The sequence below is a fragment of the Nesoenas mayeri genome (assembly GCF_963082525.1).
Source record: "Nesoenas mayeri genome assembly, chromosome: 3".
Taxonomy (NCBI): Eukaryota; Metazoa; Chordata; class Aves; order Columbiformes; family Columbidae; genus Nesoenas; species Nesoenas mayeri.
The window spans coordinates 86,376,230-86,388,481 of record NC_137544.1 but is presented as its reverse complement, the minus strand read 5'-3'; the positions used below and the strand labels follow the sequence as shown (position 1 = coordinate 86,388,481).

The 12,252-nt window shown below is 35.8% G+C and overlaps 1 protein-coding gene across 1 annotated transcript in view; it reads right to left on the bottom strand.

The window, feature by feature from the left end:
• Window positions 1–12,252, bottom strand: part of LTBP1 (latent transforming growth factor beta binding protein 1) — a gene marked incomplete at both ends in the record, with an annotated part of 196,334 nt that overhangs the window by 121,449 nt on the left and 62,633 nt on the right. The window contains one exon of the mRNA XM_080340785.1: window positions 9,400–9,567. Coding sequence (XP_080196911.1) covers window positions 9,400–9,567 — 168 coding nt within the window. The remainder of the gene's footprint in view (window positions 1–9,399; window positions 9,568–12,252) is intronic.

The following is a 12,252-nucleotide window of genomic DNA, read 5'->3' as shown; positions in this document are numbered from 1 at the left end:
AACATACGAATAATAGCTTGTAATCCAGACCTTCCTGGACTAGTTAAAAACCATGAAAACCATGAGCTATCTAAGATTTTCTGGCACTGGCTACATCACAAGAAATTCGAAAGTTTTCTAGGGAGTTGACCTTGAGGAGATGACACAATATGAGAATATTGGGAAGGATATTATTCAGAGTTTGAGTAATAAATTAGGTCATTGGAGACCTGTGAAAAGCAAGAGACTCAAATCTTGAAGTTCTGAAGGACGAAAGGAACAGAGTCAGTGCTAATGAGTAGGAAGGATAAAGGTTACTCTGCAGAGAACGCACAGTTGGAAATCCATTAAAAACCACATATATTCAACGCTTCTCGTTGTGGTTCCTTTAACAACACAAAATAGCTGTATAAATTGTTGCACAAGCTGCGTAAATGTAAAATACAGTCAGCGCAGCGCTCTGACTGGTGATGTCCAGTCCCAAGCAGTTAAACCCTGCACCCAGCTCTCCTGAGCTGTATACAACACCACTGACAAACTTTACGCTCCAGTGAGGTACCTGACCCTGCGTGTCAAATATGTGCAAATACAAAAACATCCCTTGGCACTCCTTGTCACAACTGGCATTCTATGTAACTTCCAATAAAATTGAAAAAAGATGTTCTAGCACCAATTTACAAAACATCTATTTAAACAGACTGAATTTAATATAATCAAACTGTAAGTGAGACATGATGGACACATACTAACTGCAAAAAGGTAATATTACAGCTTATGTTATGAAGCTGGTCTCCTTTGGTCCCTGTACCGGCAGTCTCCAAAGCAGTGTGTGCTCACCCCAAGCAATGTGCAAGACAATCTACTGGGATGCTGGAAAGAAATAAGTTTTGTCAAAATAGAGTATACTTCCTCTTTATTACAGCCATTTTTTATGTAGGTTAGAATGTACGTATATTTGATATGTACAGTAGTACGTGTATATAATTCATAAATATATATACATATATATATAGGTATGTGTGCTCAAAATTTTTTTATGGATAGAGATGTGCAATAGGACCACCGTCCTATACAATCTATGAACAGAACCTGTCCCTCTCAGGGGAAGTCAGAGAACGTGTGTTCTTAAATTATGACATGACAAGTTGCTGAAAGTTCCCCTAAACTTGAAGTATCTGAATAATATAAAATATAAAAGTCTGACTTCATAGCTCAGCTTATCAGCTTGAACCTAAACTAAAAATACAACCAACATGACAAAATAACAAAGTATTTGGCTGAATAAAATACAGATAAAAAAATACTCTCTCTGTGACTGGGTTTCTTCAAACTCAAAACCCCTTCCTGTACAACAGATACCCAATTTTCCTTCTATTCATTAACTTGCATCCCTGAAGACTTTTATTTAAGAGGTTTGTAAAAAAAAACAAAAAAAAAAGAAGTTTAAAATTCCCATGGTCTTCAGCTTGATTCACATCTGTAAATCCCTGGTGGAAAGTTCAGTTTCCTTTTAACAGTTTAGATTTTTTATGGACAGATGGAAAACTCAAATAACTTAAAAGTGTGCATAATGAAGATAAAGTTAATGTTAAAAAAAAAAATCCAGAAATCTCAGTGCCTCTACACTACAAAACAGGTGGAATGGACAGGTGAAAGTCACACAGTCTCCACTGTGCAGACAGCGGTATTATCTGGAGCAGAATAAACAAAACCAGATTATAGGGTAGAGAGGCTGAACAGGGAAAGACTGAGAGCAGTAGAGCAGTGATAGCTGCTTGCTTCTTTCTGATTGTGTCACATCCGAAAGGATATACTAAATATAAACAAATTTGCTAAGAAATCTATCCATTATAAATGCCATATTTTAACCAGTAAAGAAATTTGTCAGACTCTTCTGTGCTTACAGAATTCAAAGGCAACTTTCTTCTATTTTAAGTGAAAACTGGCATATACTTGATCCTCAGTGAGGTATGTGCAAAGACATTTGGTTTAGCAATAACAAAATTATAACTGTAAAAGGTAGTGTGTTTAGTTGAATATGCAACAATGTAATCATTCAAATAAATGCACTCTTAGTTCTTTTTTTACATTACTCCAGGTCAGATGTACAGAAAATAATTCCCAGAAATTAAAACCATATACAGCAAAATAAAGCATTATGCATGTTAACTTTGTGTTCTGTTTTGCTTCAATGTTGAGGGAAACATATTCCATGTGTTTTTGAATGGCTGCAGGTGTGGATTTTGTACCATTTCCATTTGTGGTTTTTTCTATGACGGCACATCCAAAAACTGTGTTCTCTGTAATACACAGTTTGTTGAGTGCTTTGAGAGCAGATGGACTTTTGCGTCGCAGTGATGGTCTGAAGTCCTTAAGGAGAGCAAGGGAGTGGAAATGAGTTGCTAACAGGCTTGTCTAAGTTCAACCTCATGAAAATCATCTGGCTGAACAACATATTTTCTTTAAATTAGTATCTGACCTCTGTTAGAATCAGAGGAAAAGAGGTCAAATTTGAATAATTATTTTAAGATTATGAAGAAACAGATCACAGATGCTGTAAGTTGTATGGTAGAAACCAGAAGTATTTGTTGAGGACAAGTACTGATAAATCCATGGTGGAGAGAAAGTATTCCTTCTGAACAGATGTGGATACCAACAACAAAATCCTTAAGATATAATTTTTCTTTATAATTTGAGTATAGCTGGCCAATAATTGAAAACGCATTAAAATCCTGAGTGCTTCTCAGACTCCAGAACAGTACATTTACATGATAGGGTAGAACTTCAGGCCACTAGTGGTTCAGATTAGGAAAGCCTACACTACACTACACTACCTGGATTAGAAGTATTATAAATGAATTCATTCTCCTGTCTGCTCAAATTTACTTTCTAGAACAAAGGGAGAATGGAATAAAGGAGTATCTGTTAAATTGATGCTCATGACAGGTGGATCCTCTGAAATTGTTTTGCATCGGCTCTTCAGGCTGGGAAATACCTTTTTGCTAGTATCTTCTATAAGGCAGAGGATGTAAACAATTAATAAAATAGTTCCATCATTATTTGTGGTTCTTTCTATTTTAGTCACTTAGTCCAGTGTCTGAGGAAAAATACTTGGCCTTCACTTTGCTACAGCTGTCACAATGCTGCTGCATGAATAAATATTTCAAGCATGGCCATCATTTATACAGATTAAATTTCGAATTACGAGCTAAAGCAGCGAATAAACTCCAATGTCCTGATTCTTTTTTTTCCCCGAGACACACAGACTCTGACAGACTGACCAACTTCCCTGATGACTGTTGCAGTAAGCTTACCAAGTTAAGCTTTTAAACAAGTTTTTTGAGAATTCTGAAATTTTCAAGTGTCTGCCAGTGTCTATAAAAGAAAAAAAAAATATTTCATCTGGCAGCAGAAAGAGCATAAAACAATAAAGCTTGACAAGGCAGAAACGATAATTACTGCAGGAGCAGTAGAAACAAAACTTTTACCAAATAAGGCTACAAGGTACTCACTACAAAGACAGTGAAAAGAATACACTGATAATACTGGGGGAACAGCAAAGTTCTTACATCATAGCTGCTTCAGAAAAGCATGATACTATGGCAAGTTCAAGTGCAAAAAAACAAGGATATCTTAAAGTAACACTTTACTCTTACCCACAGAGAATACACTACTAAAAACAGGCTATGAATTATTGCATGCTGTTCTTGAGCTAAGCTGTTATTCTAGAAATAAGCTCCTCATCAATTAGGATGTCTGAGGGAACACAAGTTGAAAACCAAAGCATTAAAAAATATAATCAATTATTCTCAGTTATATTACCAAAAGGAATTAAAAATCCCTGCATGACATTTGTTATCAATTATTTTAAATCCCCTGTCTGAGAAACTACATATACATCTGCTAAGTCTCCGCTGAAGCCATAGAACAGAGTTTTGCTGGGGTACAAGTTACACAGATGAGACACTATGCATCATCTAGCCAGGCTGACACCTTGCACCTAGTAGTAAACACCACTTCATAACAGAGAAGATGTTGCCATTCTAGCAACTGTTATTAAACCCAGTACAACAACAACAAAAGAATAAAATACAATTAGTAGAAAACTGAACAGTGCACACCTCATGCCATATGAGTCTGTAAAATCTCACAAGTCTACACAAATGCTTTTACAAACTGTTGGTCTTTAAGCCTGCCTTCCCTGGCACACAAGCCTTCATATGTCATCAAATTTGCCCTCCAATATTATTTACAGTAAATGTCTTTTCACACCAAACAGTATTGATAAATCTTCCTTAAATATCATTACCTTTTAGTACCTCTTAAACATAATGAGTATGTGTAGTATGTATCATATGGAGCAAAGAAACAACAACTTTTTTACATAACAAACAGCAGCAAGAAAGTCCCATTTGTTACTCCTGGATTTCCTGTCATACAAAAAACCGATAAAAACATGCTGGCTTGCTTTTAGTTCTTTGCCATTTTTAACCAACACAATTCTTTGATAATACCAGAAGTGCTTTAATAAAAAGCAGTGTTAACTTCTACAGCATTGATAGAAATTCATGATTGTGTATATCTGAATAAAATTCAGAAATACTATCAATTTTTTTTTGTTAAATAAATTATTTACATTTTCACAGTTCTAAATAAGTATGCACTCTAGACTCTTTGCTGGATAGGAAATTCTGTTAGAATAATAATTGCATAGCATGTCTTTTTAATAAATTCCCTTTGAATAACCTATTGTTTTAAGATATACTGGTCAAATTTCCTTTTATTACTTTCAACAGAAGACCAAATAAAATTTGAGCAAAATGTTTATGGTGCTTCTTGGAAGTTTCTGTCTATACATAATTGGGAACTTCTGGTCAACCTCAATTATCCAAAAGCATTTGTACAGTGTCAACACAGTAAAACAGGAGAATTTGTTGATAGAAAATTCCAATAGGGGAAGTGCCAAAATTCAATAGGCAATATAATTCAAGCATTATTGTAACAGGGTACAAGAACGCAGTTCACTGTGATCCATGCTGAAAGCTTTAAAATTTATTATTAAATAAATGTATCTGGTCCTTCAAAATACGAAAGACCAGATATATTTTCACTTTGGACACTATTTCGCCAAATGACGTCTGGTAGATCCTCATTTACATTTCATAGATGAAAGGAGGATGGATAAGCACCATCTCATTCTCTTCTAGTATCACAAGGAAAATTGGCTTGCATGGACTGCAGGCCACAACACGTACATCTGACACCTTTCTCAGCATCAAGAATTTCCTACAAAGACCAGCGAAGCTGTAAGAGCAACACACTAACTTTCACTCAAATTCAATGAAACAAGAAATAAAAGGTTCCTGAAAGTCTGCCCTTCTTCTGAGGAAAAACACACAACCAAATATTCCCTCATCCCCATTAATGGCCTAAGTAGATGATCGTTGTGCATAGCAAAACCAGGAGGAAGGATAATTGCCCAGGTTACATGAAGAGGGATCATAAGAAAAGGGGAAGGGAATGTTAAAAGAATAGATAGTGATGAGCATTAAGGAGTGACATAAAAGGGAGCAGCAGATCAATAATACTATCATCACCTCTGCCACAATCGTCTCCTATGGTCTTGGGAAAAAAAAAAAAAAAAAATCTTTAACTCTCGCTGGTCTCCATCTGCAGAATGCTGCTATTTTGCTGTTTGACACAGATACTGCCATGTGCTCAGACAAAATTTCTAAAGAAAGATACACACTCCCACTGAATAGCACGCTACTCTATCTTCTCATTTATAACAGTTTGAATGAACCGCTTTAAATGAGATGCAGGGCTGGCAATGGACAGTGAATATAAACCGAAGTATTAAATGACCGCTTCCTTTACTAAGTTCTGTCATTCCTGTGTAATGAATGAAATGGGGATCCTGTGAAAAAAAAAAAGAATGTAAAGCTATAATTAAATATGTATAAGAAGGGGAAAAAATGAGGAGGGCATGAAGAACACTAATTTGGGCATTTCCTAATTCTTTACTGTTTCATTTTACAGTTACAAATTAGTTGCTGTCCTCCCACTTCTTACAGAGAAAATTTCTTTCAAAAATAGGTATTTTGGAATGTCAAATAATTTTGAGGAGAAACAGGACACATCATCAAGTAGCTTCAATGGTGAATGAGACAGAAACCTCCTATGTTATTCTATATGCATCCATTTCTATGCACATATATCAACCCTGTTTTACAAGCCTCTGTAGGTATATCAGGACTGAAAAACCATACAAACTGCACATGTATTAGCCCAAAAGAATAATGAGAATCATCTATTCAGCAAAAGTTTCCACTCAGATTAAATGCTTTCATTCTCCAAGCCAATGAAATATTAGAGGTTGGTTAGTTTAATTGTGCAACATATCCCATTCACAAAGTGAAACTACAACCCCCCCCCGCCCCCAAGTTTCACTGAAGCAGACTGGCAATCAAAGAGATCCTTCCTTTTAAATACCAAGCTATCACCACCTTCAACTGAAATGCTAGAGCTCTTCACCAGAACAGCCAAAATCTCAGCTACCTGAAAAGCTACATTTCCTCCAATCTGTTTCTCGTTGTGGGTTTTTGTTTTTAATGGCTTATTCATATCTTATAAAATTTACAGGAAACAGGATTTGTTCCTTGCCTGGACTCACTGGTACCAAGTTTCAGCTGAAACGACAAACTGAGAAAATTCTAAGAATCTGAAATAACCCATGAAAAAACTTGAGTAGCTTGAGTACAGGCACCACAACTTTTATCTCTCTGAAAATAAAAAGCATTTACAAAGTTCAGCACAAAATTTAGAACATAAACACAAAATTTTACTCTGGTTCTTTATTAGAAATAATGGATTCTTAATAACAAAGCAAAGTGATGGGTAACTGCAAACTGTCATTAGAGAATCTAAATTCCATCTTGTGTATTAGAATGCTGCTTCTGCTACAGAATGCGTTTAGATACAACAACCTAAAGCAGTTTCCTAATTTCCCCACTTATAGTAGGTATCTATTATTAGTAATAGCAGTTAGTTCTCCAAATAGGGCATGTGAATTTAACTTTTCTGGTTTTAAGGAAGAACAAATACTTAAAAAAAACATACTGAAAAAGAGCTGTTCATTGCTTTAAGTATGTACTTTCTGACACAACGTTCTCTTTCATGGTTGCGCTTTTAAAATGTCAAATCATCAGAATAGGAATTTCCATGCATTCTGGATAAACAGTAAGGAAACAAGTTTAGAACAATGACTTAAAAGCAAAACACGTAAGTAAAACATAATGCAGATGTTAAAAATATTACAAAAATAAATGATCTCAGAAGACCCAAATTATTTCTGCTTCATGTACCAGGAGACATCTCTATCAGCAGAAGCCTAAGCTAACAAGAGGCACCAGAGAACAGACAAAAAATGTTTCATAATTTTTTTTTTAAACATTATTTCAGCATAGATTTTAAACCCCAATTCAAAAGCTCCTGATCAGTGAAAACTCAAACTACAGGTGTAGAATGTCTCCTCTCTGGTTATTATGAAGTTCGCTCACTACTTTTAACCGGAGAGCCACAGTTCAGACCTCTTTCTTATTCCTTTTCTGTAAAAATGACTATACTTAGAGCTGCGGCAAATGCTTTTGTAACAGGGAATATAGATAGCTACAGGCAGGTTAAAAATCCCTCTACATGTGTAGCAACTTGTTTTTATACATTTTTAAACCTAACACTCCCCTATCTTTCCATCAAATACTATTACAGGCTGCTTTTGTTGAATATTTCCAGCAGCCTGTTGTACACAGCACATCAGGAGCTGCGTGGACTGTAGCCAGGAAGGAAGGTGTGGAACACGTCTTCACAGGTCCATTTCCACTCTCCAAGTTTTCAAGTATTTGAGAGAAGGTCGTGTTACAGCACAGATTTACATAGCAGACAAATTACATGACTGCTTGCTCTCAGCATTTCATAATTTCAATACAAAATTAGGTCAAAGGAAATGGGGAAAGAATAACCCTATCCTTTCACAGCAGTCAGAAAATCAAGCAAAAAACTTATCTACGGTTCTTGCCAAAACATTGGTAAAAATCTGTATTGAAAGTAAACACAAGTTTAAAGCATTTGATCTACCATCCTCGACAAAATCCTTTTCTTTTTTAAAATCTCAGAACAACCATTAAAAAAAAAAAACAAAACCAAAAAAGTGCTGTATTGCTTTTTTAAAACACTGGTTTTACAATCATTAGCCCAAAACAGATATATATTTTTAGAAACATGCATATTATCAAGGAATATTTTATTAATTTCAAGGGCTTGGACTCAGTCTGATCATCTAGTATGAGTGTTAAGAGAGGGAACTGCTCTTTGTAGTGTCCGTCTGAGTGAAAAGGAGAATAATCTGGAATAGCTTTTCCCCCTTGTCAGAGCCTGAAATACAGTGTACTTTAAAAAGGGCAATATTAGCCAGCCTCAGCACTGCCTGACATGATGTTTATACTAGACGGAGGCTAAAATTACAGTGTTCTGGCATTCTTTGAGTACAAATTGGCAAAATAATTAATTTTAAAAGGTTTTTTTAGAAAACAATACTATGATATTTTCAGGGTAACACAAAATACTTTCCAAGAGCATTTAAGGATATCATAATGTGAAACAGCAAATTTAGAAGTGTTCAGGTATGCATCCATATATGTGTATTGCTCTTAGATTACACAACTAATGCAGCACAGTTAAAATATGCTAATCATTACTCTAGATGGCTTTCAGGATTTGTTTCGCCACAGTCGAGCGGTTGTAGGGTTTAGACTGGCATACTGCTGATACTTATTGAGCAAGCAGAAAGAATAAACATTGCAGAGAAATGACTGGCTTCAATAACTTCAATTAGACCTAACATTGTTTCAGTTTCTAAAAATGACAAATAAGAAATCTGATTTACTCTCAGCGGCAAGAAGAAGTTTTAAAGCGAATGTGTTTTTAAAAAGGATTGTAGTTTTAAGGAACTCCTGAACAATTTTTTGAAGAGAGATTCACTGTGTTTTTTATGTGCATTTAATACCTATTCAACAAGCAAATGAGGAAACAGAACTTCTCGTGGAATCTGACATTTTCTCTGTTTAACAACACAAACTCTGAGAGATGAATTTTAACAAAAGCTTCAGCTTAGTATGTTGTAGCCCTGCAGCTGACAACTCAGATTAAAAATATGGGAGTTTTTTTCCTGTGACACAAAAGGAACTTTTGGGACCATTTCCGAAGGATACCAGAAAGCTTGTCTAACATACAATGGTTCCCACTCAGCCCAGCCCTCCAAACAAAGAGTAACAGATGCACAACTGGTATTAATAACAAAATATCTCCTCCCTCTGTTAGTCAAGAGAGGACAGCTAAGGACAAATACAGTTTCAGGGTACTTACCTACTCGGAAGTTAGTGGCTGTCAGCGTGTCAGCAGCGTGGCCGTTTTCACTAATGAGGGTGGTGGTATTTCCCTTCTCACAGTTGTTCTGACAGTTGCCTTTGGTACAAGTCACTTTACAGATGCTGGGTGTAAAGACCACCTTGATGCGACCAGTGTGATTTCCCACTGTCAGCGGAGGCAAAGAAAAAAAGAAAAATAAACAGATCACTTTGGTATCCATTGATTTCCCTCAAAAAGTTTTGGGAAAAAAAAAGGCGGGGGGGAAGAAAAAGGCGACAGGTCTACAGGAGGAGGGCAGTCTGCAGTGCTCTCTCTCATAGATCTCCAGTGGTGTCTCTGAAACAGGAGTAGGAAGCTTAGCAAACAGAACTCCGGGATCCGCTCCAAAACCACATTTAAAGTCAAGTCACTGGAGTGGGATTAGTAATCACAATGCTGCACTTTATTCACAGGCAGACAAAGAGCAATACCAAGGGCATGACAGCTTAAATAGCCAACCCTGACAGGCAGATGTAATGTAAAGAGGCTGGCTGTGCACCTAGGGGTGAATAAACTCTTGTGTCCTCCTGCATACTTTTCCTGTTTCTGCACTTATTAAGTCACTATTTGTAGCTCGACCCCTGGAAATGTTTTAGGCATGCGGCATGTCTGAAAACATCTGTCTCAAATCTCCTGGCACCCCAGCCCGAAGTGGTCAAACCTTGTGACGCAGCTGCCTGGACCCATTTTTTCACAGTTTTTTGGCACTATTTTTCCACAGGGATTTAAGTACTATAGACTGAGCTTTGCTGTCAGCCTTTGTTAAAGCAATAAATAGCTCAGAGAAAAGGGTAAGTATCAATTCTTAAAAATACTGGTTCTGAGCTCAGAGATAAAAAATAGATAGATTCTCTTTTTTTTTTATACACTTCCTTACAGTCATTTGAAAAACTTGAAAGTGACAAACACTGAGAAAACACTTATATTGATTTAAGTTCATTAGAATTACTTCTTGTTACAGAATTTGATTTAAAACCAGATGTATTTGATTCCACAGCTAACAGCTGAAGACAAAAAAAAGATATTAAAACTATTTATTAGGAAAATTAGAGAAAAAAAACAGATTCCATTTGCAATTATTTAAAAATAAACAGGCTGTCCTCCGCAGACTTACTAATAAATCCAGTAGTAAGTTCTTGTAAATACACCACAGAATACTTTCATACCAAACCTAATAATCCCAAGAAATGATGCACAGAAAGAGTAGGATCTCATTCTTCCTCATGTCACAGAAATAAAAAACCATACTTCTCCAACCTAGTTTATTGAATACCCTCTGGACAAACATTTTTTTGAAAATCTCAAGAAAATGAAGAAAATCTTCCCACTTCAAAAGAACATAAAGCCTTCTTATTTCTGGCTCTTCATAAACAAATTAAAATAATTGTGCCAGCTGTTTTGTCTACAGTGAAGGCATTGCTCTATTTGAACAGCAGCTGTAGTACAGATGCTCCCACCTTATTCTCCTTAAACAATAGTTAGAAAAAGCATAGCCCAGACAGATGCAGGAATAAAATATTTTAATTAAAGGCTAGTATTGTGATTTTAGTAGATTTGGAACACACTCTGGATTCCTCAGTGCCAAAAATTTTCTTACAAAAATTATTAATACACCTTTCCCTATGAACAGACATAAGTGGCTTGTGAACTGCTGACACTACAACTTCTAAGATTTTCTTTTGTTAAGCACAGCTTCACAAGCAATACTGCCATATTTGTATTTTTATTTGCACAGTTTTATATATATACATATACATATATATACATATATATACATATATATATTTTTTTCCTAGAAAAGCCCAATCCATTTTCTATTTTGTATTTTCAGATGTTTTAGTAACATTTTTCCTTTAGGATGTGATCTAATTAAAAAAACATGGTTAGTTGAGTCACAAAAGTCAGTCATACCTACACTGTAAAAACCAGTATTGGGGGACCCACACAGGCTTTCCAGCTTAAATTAAAAAAAAAAAAAAGGCTTTGCCAATACAGATGGAACTAAACCATGTTCTAATTCTTCTTCACAGTATTCTGTACTACATTGTTGAATGTTGAGTTGATAATATTGAAAAAACATTGAAAAAACTCTGTAGCATAATTCTTTGGTAGAAGAGATGCATTAGTACAAGACTGAATGGAAACTGTGAATTTGTGTCTCATGCATTTTGGGTGAGAAAATGTTAGCATCTAAGTTTGGGAATAATTACATAGGAACAGCAGTTGAATAGTACCTTCAAAAACACAGGCCACTATCTACAGACATAAAGAGCATCCATGAAAGAATATTTAAGTGAAGCTTTTCAGGAAAGTAAGAAGTCTGAAAAACACCATAATGTAAGCCCTAGCCCCTACAAATATTCAAATCATTATTCAGCAATGGTTTTGCGCTATAACAAATTCAATCCTTACAGAGATAATCCTGGTTTACTAGTTGCAAATAGGCAGAAATAAGACAGCTTCATATTCTTTTAACATGGGAAGATTTTCTCCATCTTTCTCAGATTTATGAAAACTATTATGAAACTATTATGATGATGTTCTTGCCTAGCAGGCCACAACTTCTACCTTTCTCGATGCTTCTGGAGACATTTAGGAAGGTGCAAAGCTCATTATGGCCTCCAAGCTGAAAACTGACCAGTGTATGAGGAGGTGGATTCAAAGTAGAGACATTATCTTCCTCCCCTTCCATAGTTGTACCTAAGCAGACAGTACCATCCTCACACATCTTAAGATTCAGGGACCTTAACAGTGAGTATAACACAGGCAGATTTAAATTGAAAGCAGACCACAAACCTTTCTCCTGAAAGG